At 44.5% G+C, this 24,764-nt stretch overlaps 1 protein-coding gene across 1 annotated transcript in view; it reads right to left on the minus strand.

The window, feature by feature from the left end:
- Positions 1-24,189, minus strand: part of LOC142591473 (uncharacterized) — a 46,355-nt gene extending 22,166 nt beyond the window's left edge. The window contains exons 1-3 of the mRNA XM_075703801.1: positions 23,953-24,189; positions 22,161-22,266; positions 10,846-11,068 (exon numbers count right to left, since the gene is read on the minus strand). Of these exons, the coding sequence (XP_075559916.1) occupies positions 10,846-11,068; positions 22,161-22,266; positions 23,953-24,189 (566 nt within the window). The remainder of the gene's footprint in view (positions 1-10,845; positions 11,069-22,160; positions 22,267-23,952) is intronic.
- Positions 24,190-24,764: the final 575 nt, after the last annotated feature.

A 24,764-nucleotide genomic window follows, 5' to 3' on the forward strand; every position in this document is an offset into this window, starting at 1 on the left:
TGTGCGGACGTCAGTCACATTTTCAAGAAGCTGACGTACTATGCAAGAATAAAGAAAAACGAGTAGAAGAAGCAAATCGAAGGGGAATTAATTGACATGCTGGGCACCTCTCACGTCAGCTGTGACTGCTGTGACTGCTGTCAGTCACAGCTGTGACAGCTGTGACTCACCCCATCTGTGACTAACGGGAAGAAAATTTGCCTTCACTCGCGGAAATTTCACGCAGCTTATAAAGGCACGCATATGTGACTCGTGCGCTCAGCGCAAAATTCTGCGTATATGGGTGTTCATCTTAGGTTGACAGAATGTTAAAAAATAATCCATGCATATAGAGATCTCATATAGAATATCCACTCATTTATCTAGAATACTCGAAGAGGCAGAAGTGTGTTACACTGAAACATTAAAACGCATAATTCACCAATTATCGAGATAGCGCATATCAACTTCTGACTTATTAACTTTCGCGGACAGATATGGTCTACTATTTGAATTTTAGGGTTTTACATACCGAAACAACAATATGATTAAGTCACACGGCAAAGTTGTGGACTCCGAGTTAATTCAGACAACTCGGGCTTCATTGAGATGCATCCAGTGCACATAACACGGGTGTTTTTTCACTTTGCTCCCATAGAAATGTGGCAGTCGCGGCTGGGTTTTGACATCAAGTCCTCAAGCTTAGCCACGCAACGCCCAATCGACTACACCACTACTGTGCGTTTGAAGTAAACTAATTGAAGCCAGTCATTTAGCTAGGCAGATAATAATGGAACGAATTTCGAAACAGCCCCATTGACGAATACTTGGCTTCAAACTTCCGAAAAAATGCGCTTTTATTCAACTTACTTTTTTTAACGAAATGCCCTTATTATACACCTGAGCTCACATACTACAGGAACAAAAATACATTTGGTTGCAAAGTTAGGGAACACATACATCAATGCCGGTGTCATCCTTAGATTGTTCTCCAAGTATTCACAAGTTTTACAGTTTGCTTATAGAAAACCAGAAGGGTCAGGACTAAAGGATTAAAGGACTAATGCGCCTGACTGAGGCCCTGACCCCTCTACAATCTGCACTCCAACAAAGTAGTCGGGACAGCGTAAGAATGAGTAGAAATGGAAAAAAAGAAGAGGTGGGGGGGGGGAGGCTTGAACAAGGAATTCATGAGGCAAGATCGAGGAAAAAATTATACACTGCAAGCTAATAAAAGCAAGCACACGATGTGCAACCAAAAAACAGCATGAACAACATAGTTTGGGCGAACAATAAAAAAGCGAAAACAACCATATTTGTAATACTACTACTTCAGTTCTTAACGTCAAGATTTGCAGCAGTACGCATTCGCTACCAAATATAGGAATGAGGAAACAAATACAGACCTAGCACTTTACTTTGCCTTACATATAAAAACGCTACAGTATTCATTGGGCTCAAACTGGCATGAATAAGCATATAAAACTCGCTTCATTAAAACACACAGAGTTCAAACGAAAATCGCACATGACACCAACGAGCTATGTTCGGGTAGATATTTCTTGCACAATTTTATCGATGGCCATTGCTTTATTAGGTTTACCATTTCCTTGTTTTCATTTAGGAGCTTCGGAATTTTATTCCTCAAGCTCTGCATCCCATAATTATTTCTAACCTTAGGTAGTTTCTAGTTAATCACACGGGAGTTGCCTTCTGTGGTCGTTTCAAGATAGATAGGCTCAAAATTTGCCTAGTTTTTTTTTCCCATTTGCTCGATGATATAAAGTGAGAGCTTCTCTGTATAAAAAAGATTTGGTGGAGCTAATTTATACCTCATTTCGTATGCACATGTGGTATCATTGAAGCGGACGCGTTCAAGAGCACGAACAGCTCTCTTTTGTAAAACCTCAAGTTTATTTAAATTTGTGGTCGTTGTAGAGCCCTATATCCGTAAGCAGTATTGTAGATGGGACTGAGTTAGTGCACGATATATAACCGGTCTTAATCTGTTTAAAAAGGGGACCTTATATAGAGCCTTGTGGTAGTCCCGTTGTGATTATGTTGTGATCAGAAGAACAGCTGTTTATTATCACGTACTGTTTGTGATTTTCTAAATAACTTTTGATTAACTGATAAGCCTGGCCCCTTAAGTCATAACAGGGTAGCTTATTTAATAATACAAACTGAGTAACTGAGTCAAACGCTCTCTTGATATCCAAAAATATTCCCACCGTAAACTGTTTCTTTTCAATATTCTCAAAAAAATTTTTTTAATGTCTAGTAGCGCTAGCTCAGTGGACTTGTTCTTTTTTTTAATCCGAAGTGCCGGCGTACTATGCATTTGTGTTTTCTTAGAAAGTCAGTTCTTCTAAATATAACGTGTTCAATTACTTTCGAGAATACGTACAGAACGGAGACAGGACGATAGTTTCCTATGTCATCTTTTTTTCCACCTTCGTGTACAGGAGTTACGCGTGCTACTTTTAATTTGTTGAAAACCAGGAAGCAGATCCGAAGTGGAGAATGCTTCTTTATTCGACGCTTGTAAAAAAAAACAACTAAAAAAATGCAGGCGCACGCTCGGCTTCACGTTCGTTTCTAACTTCGGCTTCTTCACTTCTTTTTCGTAGCATAATATTTAACAGCTCCCGGCCGAAGAATTTGCGTGTGCTTGTTCCTTTCAAAGACGGAGCTTGTCCAGCAGCAGATTCTAGGTGGTACAGCATCTGTACCGGTCTCCGCAACGTGTTGCCATTGGAAGTGCGTACTTTGCATGAGCCAACTTTGCCGTCGCTGGCCGGAAATAATTCAGTCACTTGTCCCATCTTCCACAATTGTTTTGGCGAGTTTAATTCTTTTATCAGTACTATGTCTCCAAGCTTCACTGATTCTGAGTGTGTATTTTCATTAATGTGAGCTGAACGAAGTTCTCGGAGGTACTCTCGACGCCACCGATTCCAGAGATTGTTTAACACGTGTTCTCTGTGTTTCCATCTTCGCTGAAGTAATTCGCGTGACGACGGTGTCTTTTTTGATGCTGTGCTTGACAAGTCTGGAGGAAGCATAGTCAACCTTTAGCCTATGAGGAAATGACTTGACATAAGCGGCATTGGTTCAGAGGCTTTTGCATACACAAATGTTATCGGTCGTGAAAATTATCATCGCTTCTACTTGATAGAGCGTGGTCAAAAGTTCTTGATAGGTAAAGAAACTGTTTCCCAGTGTTTTCTTCAATGTAGACTTGACAGATCTAATAAGTCATTCCCAAAATCCTCCCCACCAAGGAGCTTGTTCGGTGATAAATTTCCAAACAATCCTGCTACTTCCGAAATACGATTGTACTTCCTGTGATTTCATTATATCATAAAGTCGCTGGATCTCCCTTGAGGCCTTTTTAAATGTCTTGGCGTTGTCGGAATATACAATCCTACAAGTTCCTCGTCGTGCCACAAATCGTTTGGATGGTAGCAAGAATTTGTCGTTAGACTCGTGACAAGCTCCAGATGAACCACCCTAACGATGAAGCGAGCTGCCTGATGAGGGCGACCGACCGACGCGGTCAACGCGACGGCGCTGGGACAGAATCAAATAACGATCCACGTCATCACGAAGCCACCGATTCCCGACGTGACATGGACAGACTACGACTGAAGCGTGCTACCGTTCGAGCAATGGTCACCAGGATCATCAACGACAACTCTTATGCAGATGGAACCAACGCCATCTGGTGAGCTGACCGACCTTCTTAACCTATTGAAGGTGAAGGAAACTATGCTTATGGACCTTGATAACCAAGTAGAAGAGCATGTTACTGAGGACAACCTTGAGGATCAGCTTCGAAGCATCGGACAGTATCAAGAATCTATCGTCCTCGCGAAATCCCACGGTGAAAGCATTTTATCCGCTTTGCAATCATCGACTACGCACGCATCTCTCAATGACTTTCATCAAGCACGCGCACATGTTAAGCTACCTAAGGTCGATGTGCCGAAGTTTCATGGTGACCCTCTTAAACGGCCAGAATTTTGGGATCAGTTTGAGTCTACTGTTCAACAGAACCGATATATCACAGACGTAGACAAATTGAAATATCTTCGGAGCTACTTGATGGGTAAAGCGGAAGGTGTCATCAGTGGCCTGTCGACAACAAACAAAAGCAATTGCACAGCTGTAGCACAGCTATAGAACTTCTCAAAGAAAGATTCGGTCAGAAGTCTCTGATTGTTAACGACCACATGCGTCGTCTTCAAAACCTACGTAAAGTTCGTTCTTGCGAAGATTTCGAAGGGCTTCAAAGGTTGCATGAAGAAGTGCAGACGCACGTGAGATCCCTACATAACCTTGGCGTCGAAGAAAAAGAATACGCAGTGCTTCTGAAAACTCCTATAATACAAAATCTTCCGCAAGAAATGGTACTCCGTTATACTCAGCGCATCTTGTCTTCCACAAATACAGGCGTTACTAGTGACAGGCTAAATGAAATGTCTGTACTAGACTTCTTGAGCCTTGAAGAAGCTGGGAAGAGACTATAATGATGACTCCTGACAAGAGAGAACAAGTTTCACCCGCAAAACGACAATCCAATGAGCATTTCCAAGGTACTGATCTATGTTAACCATGAAACTGACTTCAGAGTTGTATATTACGTGGAGACAAAGATCACTCGGTGGATGTCTCCCCAACGGAACTAACATTACACGAGAAGAAAGAGAAACTACGCAAATTAGAATGTTGTTTCCACTGCGCTAGACAATTTCACAGATCTAATGAATGCCGAAACTGGAAGAGACTCAGCTGTGCGAAACGCAAGGGGCGACTATCACCACGAAGTGTGACCGAAAATGGAAGCCGAAGAATATGGAAACGCAGGCAACTGTTTCCAGCTCGTTAACAGACTCGCTAAAGTACAGAGTTCTTGTGCCGACCACCCAAGCTTGGGCTCTGGGATCTGGAAGCAAATGTTTCGCAAGAATATTGATTGATGGTGGCAGTCAGCGCAGCTGACTGCCACCACGGAAGAATTGTCACGGAAGAATTGTCTAGGAAGCTGAAAGCCACTGCGTTAGCCGAAGAGCAGCTCACCATCTCGTGATTTAGAAACGTTTCAGCACCGCGGAAATATTATCAGAGAGTACGAGTCACGCTGCATAGCCAGTACGACTCAAACTCACTTGAAGTAGAGGCTATAGAAGTTCCCGAAATATGCAATGACTTGTCAGCATTAACAGAGACAAATGTACTTGCAAAGTTGAAAAGCAAGAACTTACGTTTGGCTGAAGTCAACGCAGTTGAAGTCTCGCCTGAGCATGGAATAAGCGTCCTTATAGGTGCAGACTATTACTGGCAGCTCGTCAGCGGTAGAATTCATCGACTGGACGACTCCTTGACCGCCATCGAAACTATCATAGTATGGACACTTCATGGAGATACGAGAAGCCCACCTAAGTTCTACAAGCCAGAAACCATAAGGAAATTTATTATATGCCGAATGGAAGCCAACGTTCCCCAGCAACTGAGGTCTTTCTGGGAAGTAGAACATCTGGGACTGACTAACAAGGACAGACTTTCGACAGATGACGAACACGTCCTGAAGAACTTCGTGGAAACAACTGTTAGAGACAATGGTCGCGTTCAAGTTGAACTGCCGTGGAGCAGCAATTGTTCCCAGCTTAAAAATAACTGGGATGTCGCGTTAAAGAGGCTGGAGTCTTTGCAGAGAACGCTACATCGAGAACCAGAGTTTCAGAAGGAATATGACACTGCCATTAGGAGCTACTATAACAAAGACTTCGCTGAGAAGGTCACAATAGACAGTACGAGTGAAAATATCACGTACTATATGCCACACCGAGCAGTAGTGCGACGCAAAAGAACTACGACTAAAGTACGGGTGGTATTCGACGCCTCTTCTGATGCTTCGGACTCCCTTTCTCTTAACGACGTCTTGTGGACAGGGCCAAGTTTGAACCCCAACATCCTCGACTTACTGCTGAAGTTTAGCAGCTTCAAGATTGGAATTGCCGCCGACATCGAAAAAGCGTTTCTTCAAATATCGCTGGCTGAACAAGACCGAGACGCGTTTCGCTACTTCTGGTTTAAGAAGGGTCTTCCAATATTGAAGAATTGCGCATGACAAGGGTTCATTTTGGCGCTTGCAGCAATCCCTTTCTCCTTGCGGCAACTCTGCGACACCGCTTCCATCTGGTAGAAGACAAATACCCTTCTACTGCCAAACTATTGCAAGATCATTTCTACCTAGATGACTTGGTTATCGGGGCACAGGACAAAGAAGCAGCGAAGCAAGTCGTTATCGATTGTTTCGGTATCGTGAAAGAGGCAGGAATGCATCTAAAAAAGTGGACGACAAATGATCGACACTTACGAAACTTTTATAATGGTAGAAACTTAAAGGTATAGTTCGATGGAGAAAAGGAAAAGAAGATTCTTAGTGTCTTTTGGGGTACCGACAAAGACATTTTAAAGGGATCACTAACGAAGATGCTTGAATCATTGAACGAACAAAGGGTTACGAAGAGACAGATCTTAAGCTTCGCCTCACGCATGTACGATCCCTTTGAATTCTTAGCGCCGTTCGTGCTGGTAGTCAAGTTAGTTATACAAAGACTGTGGCTAGAGAAATACACCTGGGATGCGCCACTTCCTGAGTCTCTTCTTATAGAGTGGACAGCGTGGACTAAAGGCCTGAGAACTGTTCATCAGCGAGAAGTCAAACCCTCCTGGGCCAGATTGTGCAGGTTACAATACACACTCTTAGTGACGCTAGCCCAGTTGCGTACGGCGCCGTGCTTTACCTTCAGATACGAGACTTCAAGGGAGCCACAACAGTTCAGCTACTACTAGGCAAGTCGACAGTCGCACCTATACAAAAGATAACTGTGCCACAATTAGAACTGATCGGAGCCCTAGTTGCAGCTCGACTAGCTGCAACAGTGAAACATGCTCTAAATCTAGAGTACATTGAAACAGTTATTTGGACAGATTCTATGATCGTGATTCATTGGCTACGTGGTTCAGTGAAACGTCGGGAACAGTTCGTAGCAAACCGAGTTACAGAGGTACTCTCCCTAACTGATTTGAACATGCGGAGACATTGTCCGTGTGATCAAAATCCAGCCGATTTGCTGTCAAGAGGATCCACTGCAGAGCAACTCTTGGAAAGTTCAACTTGGTGGAAAGGACCAAACTTCCTCTACACTGAGACGACAATCGACGAGCACTGCTACACCCGAGGATACAGTCGAAATGGAAGAAACTACCTGTACCGCAGCAGCAATTCAGGATACAGTCGGCCTAGAAGAGAAAATTACGTATTTGAAAGCAGCTGCTCGACCATTGTGCTTACAATTGTAAACATCAACGACTACAGCTCTTATAACCGACGGATGCTTATAACTGCGTGGACACAACGATTTGCTAGAAATTGCAGGTACACAAGCACCAGGAATAAGGGACGTTTAGACGCAACTGAAGTACAAAAGGCTGAAATTTATTGGATACGTCGAACAAAAGATAAAGTATTTGGACCGGATGTCAACAGAATTGATATTGCACTCCAGCGGTTCAGGCCATATCACAACGAATTAGGGCTTCTTCGCTTGGGAGGTCGTCTTCAGTTCAGGTAGCTCGCTTCATCATCAGGGGTCTTCAACTGCAGTTCTGATATCCTGGTCATGGCACCATACGTTGAAAACCAGGAAGTGGAGCCGAAGTGGTGAACGTCTTCTTTATTCGACGCTTGTAAAAAAAAAACTAAAAAATGCAGACGCGCACTCGGTTCCACGTTCGTTTCTAACTTCGGCTTCTTGACTTCCTTTCGCAGCATAATATTTAAAATAATTCATCGGGAAAGTGTCCATCCTTTAGAATGCAGTTGCAAATGTGTGCCAGTGGAGCTGAAATTGTTGACGCTACAGCGTTGATTGGATCAGTCTTAACCTCGTCGAGACCAGCTGCAGTTTTACTAATAATAGATGTATTATGCTAATTATTTCCAATTCGCTAGCGGGCACTAGGTATAAGTATCAAAACAATTTTTGTTTATATAGCTGCTTGGGTCAACTTTTGTCGTATTATTTCATTTCCTGCCGCAAGTTAGAAAATGCTCATCAAACTTGTTAAAAAGGTCTCGACCTGTAATGGCTTTGCCGGCAAATTTAATTTCATCACTGATAAAATGAATGGGCTTTGAATGACATATTTCATTATATATATTCCATAGCTTACTGGAAACATCAACGCCATCAAATTTATTACCGTAAAATTGTGTTTTGCTTTTCTAATTTCGTTGTTTAGTTTATTGCGATACCTTTTATATTCATCAAATTTATCGCTATCTTTCAGTCTCAAGAACTCTTGAAACAGCTTGTTCCTCTCTTGTATTTGTTTATAAATTGAAGGTGTCATCCATGGTTTCCTAGCCTTCTTTTATTTCCATACAACTACTGAGAAAGCCTGGTGGTATAAGTCCAGGATCTTTTCGTAAAATCTTAAAAAAACAGACCGAAGGCCGGTTTTTGATCAGGACTTCGGACCAGTCTGCATCAAGCACGATCTTCTTGAAAACGTCTATTTTAGAATATCTATTCTTCTGAATTTATCATAATTTATCTTCCTTCCTGTTTTTCCTAAGATAGAAAAGACAGGCCAACGATCACAAATATCGATAGATAGTGCCCCAGAGACTATATAATTTTCTACACTATTTGTATAACAAATATCTAGCATTGCCTCGTTGGCAACAGTTATTCGCGTAGCAAATTTTACGAGAATTTTGCAAAAATATCTAGACCTAAGATATGAAAACTTTTTTCTGCGGGGCTGTTTGACAATGTTTAATATTTGTGTCACTAATGACTATAATGTGTTTCGTAAAAGTTGACAGATGTGCAAGAACATGATGAAGAGATTCAAAGAAGCGCGTGGCATTCCCCGTTGGAGGCCTGTATATAGCAATTAGGCAAGTGTTGCAAAAGAATATTGTAACAATTTCGCAGTCATTTGAAATCACTGCTTATTCTTTTTCCATAGAGCAATCAACGTCGTCCGTTGTGTAAACCCTGACACCACCAGCATTTCTCGACCTACGAAATACACTACATTCCCGTGTTTCAATGAGGCATAATACATCAAACTTCAATGACATCTTTTCCAATTGGCACTTGGCACGCTTGCTTGGCACGCTTGTTTTTATAACTACGTGCACTAAAATTTATCATAGAAAACGCATTGTATGTCCACGCATTCTGACTTAAGTACTGGTTAAAGTAATCTGTACTATACATTTGAACCCTTCATGGTATTTACGAGTTTATCCAAGAATGCAGCAAGGTATGTAGGCCAGAACACTTATACCATCTTCTCGAGATCGCTCTCGGTAGAAGGTTTAATTGCAGAGTTCCTTGGTTTCTTCCATTCGAGCACTGTTCCGCGATGTCCCCAAACGAACTGGTAGCCTCTTTCCATTGCTTTTGAACGTGCAAGATAAAGACGATTCTTATTTAGCAGTGTCAAGTTTTTGAAAAAGAAAAACGACATCCGACTGTCTTTTTCTCAGTACCTTGGCATTAGCATTCCATTGCTCATTCGTCTAGCGAGTGGCAAAACGAATGATGATGGGTGGCACACGATTGGGGCGTGAGCGAAACCTAGAATGCTATCAATGTCGGAGTCAGTGAATTCCTGTAGCCCCAGTGGCTCACCCACTGAGGTTACTATGGCCAACAAATTCTCATGTGTTGTTACTTGAATGTCGTAAGCCTCTAGGTTCAGTCGCCTACTATATTGCTCTAGTTCATTTAGCTCTTTCTTCAACAAAGGAATTTCTTGCCTTGGATTTCCCGCTTCGATTTCAGTCACCTTTTTTTGAAGATTATTTATCGCCTGGCCTTGCTTGTTAAACCGAGTTGCAAGCTCATCCTATTTATCAGAGATCATTTGCTCAGAACTCTCAATGCTATCAATGGTTTGTTTTATTCCTAGTGCTAATTCCGTTTTCTCGGAGAGGGGCAGCAAGGTGGTTAGCTTTTTCTGAATGTTGCTCAGTTTATCAACACTGCTTGGCTCTATTCTTGTCGTATAGTCGCCATTTGACGACCTGCCATGGCCAGGATTTGCACAGGAACTGCATTGCCCGTCATTTTGCATCTGCGCATTCATCTGCATAAACGCCTTTGCTGTCACTCCCGAACACTCTCCTACATGGAAACACGCCTCACACTCGGTGCACGCCAATGATTGCTGATTGTCTAAATATGTTTGACACAAGTGTCACCAACATCATTACGCATCACCGAAACTTGTGAGCCCGCCATTTGAACATGTATACAAACGTCACTCTTGCGATGGCAGAGGCAGCACCATTGCTGTCTGAATGGTGTTTTACGCAGTAGTAAAGAAGAGTATACCAACCTGCGAATACGGAAAGTAACACTTTACGTTGGGTGAAGCGTTCGAGCAGCCTGCCGCTGCCGTCGCCGAGCTCAGTAGATACGCATGTCCAAGTCCCCGGTTACACTTTTACACTTCTTAAATCAAAATGTGGGCGGTAAATTCTTTACCTGAAGTGTTCATTAACGACACTTTCATAAATAGTCAAATATTCATTTTAATTTGTTGTGCAAATATATGCAGCCATTGAAAGCATTCTAGCACAAGAATTAGAATTGTACTAAAAATGGCTAATACTGAAAAAAAAGTCTCTTAGTGATAAGAATAGATACTGCGAATACTCTTCTCCTGTTCGAAGTATTCGTTTAAAGTTAAGACATGTGCGTCTCGTCTTCGGCGTCCGTGTCTCGTGTTTGTTTCGCCTCATTGCTCTGTCGCACCTCAAGTCAGTGTACTTACAAGGCATATATTGAGACGCCAAACTGCGTCTGGTTTCCCATGGCCGCAAACCTCTTAAAATTCGCGAACCCTGCCGGGGTCGATAGAGCCAGGTTCTCGAAGGGCGCCTTCAGGGAGTTGAAGAATATGAACTGGCAGACCCCGTCCGGTGGCACGTCCAGCCAGTGTTCGCCATCCACCGTGCAGATCACAGATTCGATTGTCGGTGCTCGTTCATCGAGGGCTGCGCACAGCGGTGCATGGCTCATGAAAAAATTATCACGCGCCGAACGCATACGTCTGACCTCGCTAGCCAGCACGCAGTGCCGTTGAACTCTCACGCCAGGAGCATCACCCACTGCTCCAGTAAAGTGACTCACGTTTAAAAAGAAACTCTTCCCGCCGTGACTAAGGAGGAATAATATATATATACATACATACATACACAGAAAACCATCTGGACTACTGAATTTGTGTGTACAAACTGTAGGTTAGTGTAGGTGATCTTTTATTTATTGTTGGACAAAGTCGCTAAGTACCGGCCCAAAGCATTTATATTAGCGAAGTCACGAAGTAATAAAGAAAAGACTAGTTCACTACTTCTTTTATTACAGGTACGGTCCTCTACCCCCTTATTTTTCAGACTGCAGCAGAACCTCAGTAAACTGAAATCACCTGAATGGAATTGTCGCCTAAATGAGCCAGGTTTATGGTTCGCTGATTTTGCATTCTGGCTATGGCAAGAAAAAATTGTTTGTTGAACGTAATCACATTCTTTCCTACTCCGCACAAACAAACCCTAAATATATTGCCGCAAATGAATTGCGCAGACAATGTCAGTGGCATCGCGAAAGATGTGTATGATTGCGCTTTTCCATTTCGGATTTTCTTGCGAATTGTCTACGTTTTTTATTGCCAAGGTGGGGGCTTTGACAGACTTTACATCGGTCGCGCCTTGCTGTGGTTTCTTCGTGTTCGTAATGTGGAGGAGCTAAGAGTTTGCTTAGCGTTAGCAACGGTAGCAAATGAACGCCCGCGCAATGAGATCACACTGGAGACGAAGACCAACGTTATTGATGGCTTCGAGAGAGGTTTGTTTATTAAAATGGCAACATTTTCTCGCTACATAACGCCTGCTTTGGTTTTGTAACTAGGTTTTCTACTACTATAACTAGGCAGTGGCTTCGTGATGAAAATGTAGTACAGATCCCCTAAACCTACAGTTTTTTGTTAACAATGAAGTACCTGCCTCTTTCATAAGAGCATTTTGTGCACCCTTGAGCTCCATCTTTCGGTAATTCTCAATCCAGATTTAAGGAACTCATTCAGCCGGTCCCTTGAGCTGCCGACCAACGAGAGTTCACTCTGAGCGCTTACGTCCAGCAGTTGCGAGTGGTTGACCTAAATCCGAAAATAAAAGGCAAGTCCAATTTTCTAGAGCAATACCACAAATAGGCATTCTGGTTTCGTGCGTACATACGGCTAACAAATAAACTTGTCTGTATGCTTTGCAAGTAGCTGCAAGTGAAACTAAATTTGGTTCCAAAAGCAGGTAGCATGGCTACACTTGCACCTGGGTAATTTGCAGACCGTTCACGGTAATAGAACATGTGTATACATGTCACAAATGCTCCAAAAATGTGAAGCCCGTTAATGCGAACGAGAACTTAATAAATTCAGCAAATATTTTGCAGTTTCCAAAACTCACGCAGCTTATTTTACGTTATATTTGAGGCCTTTAGCCCCAGAGTGAAACTTGATGAAATTGCAAATAGTTAACAGGCTCTCTCTAAATGCGCTTAACTTGTTGCGACCTCATATGTGCTTTTTTTATTACAATAAGTAGGCCGCTATGTATTAAACCAAGAAAGACATCTAAATATGGAACACGCTTAAGGATCCTTTGTAACTGTGCAATGCGATACCGTTAAAGTATCCCTGACTGCTTTTAACACATCCCGGCAGCTCCAGCTTGTGTAACCGTAATGTTTACCGGGAAACGCTTGTCGCGAACGCTTTGCACAAAGGAGAGCTTTTTGGTAGCAACACGACCTCTTGCGTTGGCCGATCCCGGAGGTTGTGCACAGCCACGCCAATTAACTTCATACTTCGCAGGTTACTGTTGTAGTTTCGCACTTTCAATAAATGCTTCTGAAAAAATTTTACACAAAAGGCATGCGCTGTCGGTGCTTTCTTCCATTGCATATGTTTGTGGCCCATCATGCCCACGATACTGAAAAATAACTTCGTCAAGAATGGACGAAAAGATATAGGCAACTTTAGGGGCAGAGTGGCGTGGCAATATAAGCTGCACGTACTTCATGCGAATAAGAAGTTATGGCATACACATATATTAAATATGTACGGCAGTTTAACTCACGCAAACCACTGACACCGACACCGGATTTTATGCGTAACTGGACCTTTAGCGCTATCGCGCCAGAAGTGTACGCGACAAACACCACAAAGTCCCGTCCTCTCTGAAAGTCGTTGTTTGTTTCGTGCAGAACAGCATGCTTATCCACGGCACCGTATAGCAATTCACCGTCGTTTAATTTTTACAAGAAGTGCTTCTTTAATGTAAAAAAAAAGAAACTTGTTTGTGGTGTTGGAGTCGTATAAGAAAATCTCTAGATGTAAACAATGCTTACGATAAATTTATTGCAATTTTCAAGCGATTATATCATTCGAACTTTCCGCTAAAAGAGCGCAGATTAAATGCGGAAACCATGGATAACGCCTGAGATGCGTCATCAAATGAAATCAACACATAAACCTTAATAACATTCCTACCTACTCGTTTACCGGAGGACTGGCTGGCCATCAAGTGTTATCGAAACAAACTTATAAAACGCTTGCGATCCGCAAGAACTCATTATCAATCCACATATCTTGAAGTTTCTGGTAATCGTTCTGACGTACTGTGGTCGACATTATATCCACTCATTAGTCGCGGCCACTTTACCGCCCCTGTTTCAAAACTAGAAGTAAACGGTAGAGATAGGGATGGATCACATTTGGCTAACGCATTTAATAATTTTTTCACTGACATGATAAAGACCGGGACCCCGGCTGATGCGTGCGAATGCGTAAGTGTTCTCAACGCTCAATCATTGTAGTTGCGTCCTGTCACGGACCACGAAGTCTTATCAACAATAAAAACTATAAATAATATTGGTAGTTGTAATATACACCGAATTCAAGTACGTCCTATCAGACGTGTCTGATGTTATCGCGCCAACTTTAGCAGATATCTTTAACATCTGTTTAACTAACTCAGTCTTCCCTTAAATATGCAAATAGCAAAAGTAACCGTGCTTTATAAAAAAGGTGACCGAAATAACTTTGGCAATTGCGGACCGGTACGTATCTTGCCTGTGTTCTCAAAGGCCTTCGAAAAAAATTACGCACACTCGATTTTCAAGTTTCATTGATAAATATAATTTATTTACAGCTAATCAATGTGGTTTTCGGAAAAATAAATCAGTTGAACTGGCGCTGCTCTTGCAAAAAGAGTATATTCTTAAACAATTTGAAAATAAGGCGCTCGTTCTTGGTACTTTCGTTGATTTTCCAATGGCATTTGATTTATAAACCATAAAATATTGTTAAAGAAATTACATTGCTATGGTATTCGTGGACAAGCCTTAACGCTTATTGACTGTTATTCATTCAACAGGCAGCAGGACGTTCCAATAAGCGACTCAATTTCAGGAGTGAAACCTTGTCTGTGTGTAGTGCCACAGGCAGTATTCTAGGCCCACTATTATTTAATATCTATCTTAATGACATTCTAAATATTATTTGCGAGGCCAAATACATAACATATGCTGATGATACCAGCATGCTTTTTAAGGGCATCATATTAACGAACCTATAAGTACTTGTAATCACACAATGAAAACGCTAGTGTGATGGCCTGGAGCAAATGCTATGCGTATTAACGAAAATAAAACAGAAGCTGTTATATTTTGACCAAAAAATTAAATTGTTCCACCTCAGCAAGACATAGTACAGAGTACTCACACTATTGAAATAGCTGACCATTTTAAATGTCTGGACATATTTTTTCTGCGAATATGAGCTGGGATTACTACGTAAGACGTGTCCTGCAAAAATTAGCTCAAGTGACAGGTGTAATTGGTCGGCTTCGATACTTACTTCCAAAAGGAATAAAGCTTCTGCTCAATCACTCGCTCATTCGCTCTCGTTTAAATTATTGTCAACTAGTATGGGGTACAACGACGGACACTAACCTAAATCAAGTATACTTGGTTCAGAAAAAAATGCATTAGGCATATTCTCAAGGCGCTCTTGCGGCATGTACTAATGATTTATTCTGCTGTTGAGGAATAGTTGAAGTACGCCAGACATACAATTATATCTTAAGCGCAGAAAATTCAAATTAGAAACTCGTAAGAACATAACTAATTTGCGCGTTCTGGCCAAATTAGGAATTCGGCATTTAAATTATCCCACGCATCATGGAAAAAATTTGGAAATAGACACAGTACGATTAAACTACGGAAAAGAGCGCTTGTCTTACACCCTTCCCTCCCTTCTGAATCACTAAGATCTTAACAATTTTGACTTATTTGATTGTTCATATCAGGATATCCGTAAGTAATATACCGTGATGTATAGCTCTGAGATTTCTACAACATAACACTTGTTTTACTGCAAACCATGTCTAATTTATCAAATACACAACCGTATCGAATTGTTTCATCTGGTTGTATGTAACTGTTTGTAACAAGTTGATTTCTGTATTGTTATTTTCTTTACATTCAGTGCACTTATTCTGGATATTTGTAATTTGATAGCATTTGATATATTCATTTTTTTCTAAGAAACTGTTGTGTATTTATTTTTTGACTACTGTAAAAGCTGTTCTAACTTTTCTGTATTAATTTTACATTTTCATTACTTAGTGTGTGCCCTATAGTACTACACTCTCTGTTGTTTCAATTTTTGAATTATTTTACTGTAGTGCTCTTACCGCTCACAAATTTTTCTATGGGGCTGTGACCTAGTCAAGCTGTTCTGACTAACAGCTTGTTATCAGTCTTTCTTTCTGTATCATTGACAGAATGAAAACAAAGATTGATTAATAGCACAAAAATTATCGTTGATCTGGATTACTGGACATTCCACTGGAACTTGTACAAGAGGCAAACGTTCAGAATTACGTATCTACTTAGTGTTCCTAATCAAAATTTTGGCGTGTAAATTTAGGGCGCAAATTAAAGTCAGTAAGTTCTCGGGACATATACATTTGGAAGAAATCTTGAAGATAGCTCCAAAATTCTGATGACCGCTTTTTGTGATGATAAGCGGACGGGTAAAAAATACTTTTGGATCCGGTTACTCGCATTGTAGTGGATAAATAACCGAATAAGTGGAACTCGAATGTATTTTGTCGCACAGTTATTGAATGAATACCATGACACTGGTTTTATCCTCAGTGTTCGTTCCAAGTGGATATGTTTTGCGAATTGCAAATTTCTATAAAGGCCTTAAATACATTGTCACATCGTAGTGACGGCCGACGACACAGCAACAAAGCTGAATGGCGAAACTAAATTTATTGGGCGAACCTGTGCCCACAAAAACCAGGTTACACTCAAAGCTCAACGAAAGCGACGAACACAGTAAGCGATCGTCGAAAATCTAATCAGCGGGCCAAGCGCGTCGGCTTTTATAAATCAGTCGTTAAATATTCCAGAGTAATCGCTGGGACCCGCGTGTCTTGCGCTAAGTTATAAACTATTTGCTTCGCGCATAAATGCAATCAAATTACACAAGGTTCGGTCTCTGCCAGCGTATGGCACCATCGTTAACGTTCCAGAAACTTCCAATACCTGCAGGCGTGTCCTGCGCTGTGTGATAACATTTGTTAGGCGGTGAAACGTGGTCACTCGATAAAGAAGTGCACGTGTCAATGCCCCCTCTTAAAAAAGCATTGACCCGACGCTGCAAACAAACGAAACTATAAACAAATACGTCGGCAGCAAAGAATCAAAATAAGGAAGTTTGTCAGTATGCGTAAAAGGGTCTAAGAGGCACCGCGTGGACCACTTCAGATCGTGCGCGGCGCTGCAGTCAATGCGAAATGCTGGCTGGCACGACCTCATAGTCCAGTTCGCGAATACGTCGGATGAACTTGTCGGAAGCTCAACGAAAGCGGCGAACACAGTCGGAGATCGTCGAAAATCTGATCAGTGGGTCAAGCGTGTCGGCTTTTATAAATCAGTCGTTGAATGTTCTAGAGTAATCGCTGGGACCCGCGTGTCTTCTAGCACATCTAGCGTATGGCGACGATGGCGTGACGATAACGGTATCATGAAGTGGGTATGACAACGTAGCGTGATCATCTCGTCATTACAAAAACGATAAGGTGACGACTGTAGATGAAATCGACGTGAAGACGAAGTCATACCAAGAGTCAGATGATGAAGTGTGGACGATGATGAAGGAACAACCATGACTGCATCACTGACACTACGAACATAAAGCACAGCGACGATGGCACGACGACAGTATGACATATCGTGACGACGATGGCATGACGCACAACGAATTATGAAGGTGGAATAACGACGATGAATCGTGATTCCACTAAGAAGTCTAATAATTTAGCCACTAGCTAATCACTAGTGGCTCACGCCATTAGGGAACTTGGTCCATTTGACCGGAGTAAAATGCGTCCTGACGAGAGCATCACGGCAGTTACACGACCAAGCTAGAGTAGCAATGACTTATTGACCACAATAATATCACCATGATGGTTGACAAGGGATTCATGACCACTGTAAGACGACAATGGTGTGACGACGATACGTCAAAACGCTGGCATGATGGCAGCCAGAAGCTAAGATGGCGACGATGGAAGGACTACGACGGAATCATGAACATGAGCGTAAACAAAACTGGGAAACTACTTGGGTCACTGAGTCGGCGTAAGAGGCTGGATAGATGAATTCATAGACAAGCAGAAAATGCCTGAAGTAGACAAAGAACGCGAATTGCATCACCTATATACCCTGTGCATTTCTTGGTTTCTTTGTTGGTTTCAGTTTCCCACTCTCCCCGCCCCCCCCCCATATAAATATATATATATATATATATATATATATATATATATATATATATATATATATATATATATATATATAGAGAGAGAGAGAGAGAGAGAGAGAGGGAACCAAGGGTGCCCCAATTTTATTACTCACATTTAAGAAACCAAAAAAACGAACACACCAAGGACAACACAGGTGATACTACGTGTAATAAATGAATTATAGAAATGATAAATTCATCGAAATGAAAGTGTATGAGAAAGGAACTGCCCATCGGCGGGATACGAACTCGCGCCTTTGCATTCCGCGTGCCATGCTATTTCCCCTTGAACTACAGCGGCGACGTTCTCCAATCAACTTTCAGGGGTATTTATGTTTTACTGCTAGAATGTTAGCCAGCGCCAACACTCACAAACCTTGGCAGCCGATGGGTAACGCCCTTTCTGGCGCAGGCGTCGCGAGTACATGATATACTTGAGGGATAGCAACAGGTAAGTAAACCCACACATGCTACCTGAAGGCATCAATGTTGCCGGATTCGAGGCCCTCAATTGCTATGTTCCATTGAGCGTTGATTATTGGGACGATACAATTGACGTATGAATAATAACAGTCAGGCCCCTCGGTTCTCTTTCATCTCGTTCAATATATTATGAGGGTCTCGAATAAGCAGTGAAGCAGCAGCTTTGCTGCTTTCTTCACCGTCAATACTAAGTGACATCTAGCGGAGGTGCATTGCGTTCATGCACCGGACGCCCCCAACAAGCTGTCATCCACGCCTCTGAAGACAATACCAACGTCGCCAAGGACCACCGAGGTAACCGCAGGCTGCAAAGGCTAACCCCGAAGCACGGACTATTGCTTATTATGACTAGGAAGATGGTGGCGGAATCAACAACCCCAAAATCAAACCCGGCGTCCGCCATCGCTCAACAATACAGAGAGCCACATACCTTTCGTCGAGCTTCGTTGTGCGGTCCGGAAACCTGGCTGAAGACTATCAAAGAATCTCACCCTTCAACTGGACCTCTGAGGATAAGCTACGCCACGTGTACTTCTTCTTGAAGATGCCGCGAGGACATTGCTTTAGGAATGGGGTATACACCCTTACAACGTAAGACCTGTTCCGCAGTAGCTTCCCTAGGACATTCGGGGGCATCGTTCGGAAAGAAAGGACCGAAGCTCTATTGGAAGCCTAAGTGCAGCTACCTAACGGCACCATTGCAATCTTTACGGAAGAAATGAGTCGTCTATTACACCACGCCAATCCGGAAATATCCGAGCAGAAGAAAGTCCACCTACGCATGCGTGATGTAAAGCAAGAACTTTTCGCCGTATTGATACGAAGCCGACCGAAGCCCATCGGGGAATTTCTTTGCCAGGCCACCAGCGTCAAGAAAACACTGGAAATCCAGAACCGACAGTTCGTCCGCCACACGAACTCAAGAAGCTACGTGGGAATTCAATCACTGGGCACCGCGTGACTATCAGAGTGGTCGTGCGGGAAGAGCTTAAGAAGTTGTTCCCTTCATCGAAGCCCCAAGTGGCTTCGAATGCCGACGTGGCAGGCGAGGACAAACAACGGTCACTCGGAGTCCCTCAATCGTCGCAGCATCAGCTAGAAGCGATGACGTACGCCGCCGTAGACGGCCACCCTGCTTCCTCTCCGAGGCCGCGCCAAGGCCAAGTAACACCGCAGTTCTGCCGTCCGCCACTGCTGCCGCCTGCATGCTAACTTGTCACCGCGCCGCGCCGGCCAAGAAGACTTACATTTGGCGCGCCCCTGACCCCTGTTCGATGTTACCACTGTGGACAAGCGGACCACGTATACCATCGATGCCCATACTGCGACAGGGGTCTACGAGCGTCCGCCTTCAGAGCGTCACTTCCACAGCTTGGCGAGCGGCCACGTGACGTCGCCGACTACATTGCCGGAATGCAGTGGAAACCCCGATGACCTTCGCGTTCGCAATCTCCAGCACGGTACTTGTCGCCACAGCACCGACCATATACTTGTCCAGCCCGAGACCAGACCGTGAGCCACTATCCGAAAAACAAAAAGCACCAACCGATGGAGGTGCGGTTGCTGTACGTCGAAATGAAGAAGATCCGCTGCCACCGACGATGGGGCTTCGAAATCTATTTCGACGACGCAGCAACGACACGCCTTCATCCAGAGAAAGCCTGGAACCCAAGGATACGCCGACAAAAGACGACCTGACCAGCCTCGGGTCAACGCGACGGAGCCGTGATCTGACGCCAAGACCTAACTGCAAAGGAAGACAAAGAATCTCGACGTGCTTCTTGACGGCCACGAAGTCAGTGCGCTTGTAGACACTGGAGCCGACTACTACGTCATCAGGGGATTATTCGCCGCCAAGGTGGAAGTCAGTCCTGCATGGCATCGTCCTCAAATTCGAACAGCTGGACCATACCTCTTCACGCTGACTGAAATCGCACGGGAAGAATTACAGTCATGTACTTCCTCAACCAACACGGCGCAATCATCCACCTGAGGTCGAAGTCGATAACGCCGTCCATAGGCCAAGCGATACCGACAGAGAGGGCTTCCACTGAGCGTGCCTTAAGTACACTTGAGCACCAAGTCAGCATCCCAACTCACTCCACCATCGTCTTTTTGGTCGGCAGCGAAACACCTGCAGATGTAGAAGGCGTCGGCGAGGACGACCAGCTTCTGCTCCTCAACCGTGAAATTTGCGTCGCAAGAGAGATCGCTCGACTGCACGGATTAAAAGCGAAAGTGATGCTGACAAATTTCAGCGACGATTTAAAGCGCATCAACGAGAGCATGACGATGTCATACATCTAGGAAATTTTGGAAACCAGCAATGCGTTCATCCTCTCGGATTCTGCTACGCCTACCCCGACGACAATAGTTCCTGAACCAGACACCGATATAAATCCAAGTCTCTCTCGGACTAAGCAGCAAATGCTCAGAAATCTTCCTCGACGATACTAAGACTGATTTTCGACGGCATCGAGGATTCTACAAACACCACTTGCAAAGCATCGCAAAATATCCGAAGAGTGCGCTCGAACTCCGCAAGAGCCCTTACCAAGTTTAAACGTTGGAATGTGAAGCTATAAGGCAACAAGTCGAAGAAATACTGTGCGACGACCTCATCTAGTTATGGAAAAGCCCGATCAGGCTGTTGAAAGTCGTCAGCTGCTTTCACGCGTTGTGTTGGGTAGCGAAGTGAAAGGACTGGTCAGGACGCCTGGCGTGGTGGAGCCTCAGGCTACTAGAATATATCATTTTAACCTGCAAATCCGGACGAAAGCACTCTGATGACGTCCGCGTGTCTGGCACTCGTGTGGACCCACCACCCCAAGATGACCAAGTCGAGGACGCATGTTTAGATACAAAAGAGCCGGTGAGTTTGCCGAGCAGCAGCGAGCGGACTCTGAGCTCTGAAACCTTGCCGAGTACTTGTGCAAAGCAAATCCGACTTTATCCTGAGGATATTTATGTGCGGATAGTCATCATGTTTTCTTTAACAACGTCCTGCTAAAGAACAACTATTCGCCAGCCCACGCAAACTACCATCTCGGTCTTCCCGCAGCCCTACGGTTAGATGTCCTGCACGCTTTCCACACTAACACAGCTGGGCACCTCAGGTTTTCCCGAAAGCTCGCAAGAACATAAGACAAGCACTTTTGGCCGTGTATGACTGCCGAGGTCGCTTGTTATGTGAAGTGATGTCGTGACTGCCAGCGACATAAGACACAACCAACAAGGCCGATGAAATTTCTACAGCCGATCGAGCCTCCTTCAAATCATTTTAGCAGATAGGGATGGATTTGTTGGGGCCCTTTCCGACGTCAACATCTGGAAAGAAGTGGATTGTGGTGGCGGCCAACTACCTTACCCTCTAAGCCAAAACAAAAGCTCTGCATAAAGGTAATGCAGCCGAAGTGGCGAAATTCTTCCTTGAGAACGTCCTGCTGCAACATGGTGCTCGAGAAACTCTCATCATTGACAGAGGAACGACCTGCACTGCAGAGTTGACCCAAACCATTTTTCAATTCAACCAGACAAACCACAGGAGAACAACTGCCTACAACCCCTAGATGAACGATCTTATGGGGCGGATGAACAAGACCCTCACCGGCATTCTTCTGATGTACGTAAACGTCCAGCACAAGACGTGGGATGCAGTCCTGCCGTACGTAACTGTCCCTTACAACGCGGGGGTGCAACATACAACACATGTCATGCTGCGCAAGATGGTTTACGGCAGAAACCGCACAGCTCGACGCCATGCTGCTGGGCATCCCTGACAAACGTAATATCGATGTCGCCGCGTGTGACCGCGCCAAAGAAGCCCGGCAGCTTGCCCGCCTGCACATGAAAAACCAGAATGCCGACAGCCCGCACTACAATCCTCGACGACGCGACGTGTAATACAAGCCCAGCGACCGTGCTTCGGTTTGGACTGCGATTCGATGAGGAGGACGTAGCGAGAAGCCGTTACGAGGCTAGTCCGTGCTTTGCAAGATAACCCGACGTATCGGCGCGCTTGACTATGAGCTCATGCTATGCCGCATTTCGCCATCACAGCGGCGCCGAGCATGACCTGAAATCGTCAAAGTGGAGCGTCTTCAGCCTTCCTACGCCCGCTGATGAATTTGGAGACTTACTTCTTTTCTTATTTTCTTGTTTTTTTAAATTAAAAACATGCCCTTAGGCATAATACAAGAAATGTTAAAAATACACGAACAGATTCGACTCGTGCAAACAATCTAGGAGTGAACGATGATGTGGTCCATGAATCCAACTTTCAAGGTCGGGTGGGCGGCCAGGCCGAAGGCCTGTTGCCCGGAGGTGGCGGAGACGGCTTAGATGAAGTCCTGGGCACGTCCATAATACGTGTGTCACTGTCAGATTTTGGATTTCTGCATTGCAAAATGGGCACGATGAGCTGTAAGGACCATGGTACTGTTGTGGCCAGAGAGCGGTCACAGACGGGGTGAGCACGACCCCGTCACGTAGCCTCTTTAACGTAACCTCCTCTCGGCGGGTTAACCCACCAGGGAGGTCTAACCCACACGGAGGTATGAGAGCTCGTGTGGTACGTCGGAGGTTTTCCTTTTCCCGGATCAGTCGTCCACAGGCGTCTTCAGGAAATTGTGGAAGTGGGTATGTTGTAATCTGTGGGTGGGTTGCCATATCTGCTTCAAGGAGACCCGGCAGGGCTGCTCGAAGCACCCACTTGACGCGTATGAGGATATTCGTAGCGGCAGCAAGATGGTAAATGCTGTCTGAGAATAGAGTGGACCGAGATACCTTATGTATGTCGTGGATGGCTTGAGTAGGGTCTGTGCGAATGATGAATTGAGAGTATCGAGCATCTTGAACAGTAGGTAGCAACGCAGCCGAGCCGTCTCGTATGGCAGCAAGCTCGGCAAGGTAGGCCGGTGGTGCAGGATCGGCAACACACGACCACGTCTGCCCTGCCTCTGGTATCAATGGACACACGAGAGCTGTGCGAATCATGGTGCCATTAACACTGGCATCAGTGTATGCGAAAAGAGTGGCATCGTCTTGATTGTCATCGGCGCGATGAAAGCGGGAAACATGGGCATTCGCCTGACGAGGAACTGGGCTATACAGACGACCAAGAGGCTTATTGTCACTTAATTGTACCCTTTTCAACGCAGCTACATCGGGTCTCGTAGATGCTGAATTGTTTATTTGGTGTGCCATGTACTGGGCCAGTGAAGCAGCCGAGCAGAAATACGATGGCTTTAGGGCGCACACGCATCGACGTTGGTGTACGAGCTCGTCAATAGTGTTGAGTTGGGACTCGGCCTGTAGGGTTGGCAATGGAGTGAGACGTGGTAGTCCCGTTATGGCCCGCATGGCTTCGTTATTAGAGGCATCAAGGCGAGCCCATTGTGCCTGCGTGAGATGGTGAAACGGGGCTCTGTAGAGGAGTCGTGGTTGCAATACAAAACGGACAAGAAGGCGAGCCATGTTGGTGCTCGCTCTGCCAGATTTCTTCGTAATCCGACGTATCAGCTGTACCGTTTCTGCGGCATGTTCCTTTGCATTCTTGACCCATGGTCCCGCAGATCCGGAGGAATCCATTTCAAGGCCGAGTACACGAAGAGTTGAAGCCTCGTGTAATAGTTGCTGATCCAGAGTTAACTGAAGAGGCCGGAGTGCCAGAGGACGGCGCCCATTCTTGTTCGCTACTGACATGTACATCACCTTGTCCTTGGAAATATCAAGCCCTATCTGAGCACACCAGTTGTGCGTCATGTTTAGGGCCTCTTGGAGCAGTTGTTCTTGGTGGCAGATTTCAGGATCAACTGGCCAGACAGTGACGTCATCTGCGTACATTATGTACTGTGCGTTATGTATCGTGGCTAGCTTCCAAGCTAGTGGAAGGATAGCGATATTGGAGAGGACTGGTGCGAACACAGATCCTTGTCGGACACCCCGATGTGCAACGAGCTGACCTGCTGCTTGGCCAGCCAGGCGAATGGAGAAGGTGCGAGCGCACAGGAAGGCTTCGACGAGTGTGCAGACACGGCTAGGGACTGAAGCCAATCGAGAATTCCGACAATTGCTTCGTGACTCACATGGTCGTACGTTTTACGAATATCCATTGCCAGAATCGTGCGAATTATTTCAGCACGGAACCCGATTTGAGCAATTATGAACACGGAACCCGATTTGCCCAGGATGATACCATGAGTACCGCTCGAGCCACCATGTAATGCGTGTCGCGAGCATACGCTCCATCAGCTTGCCTAACGTTGAGGTTAGTGCTATTGGGCGCATATGGGTGCTATTATCTTGGGGCTTTCCGGGTCTGGGAATAGGCACCATTT

This window comes from Dermacentor variabilis, chromosome 8, assembly GCF_050947875.1.
Source record: "Dermacentor variabilis isolate Ectoservices chromosome 8, ASM5094787v1, whole genome shotgun sequence".
NCBI classification, from domain to species: Eukaryota; Metazoa; Arthropoda; class Arachnida; order Ixodida; family Ixodidae; genus Dermacentor; species Dermacentor variabilis.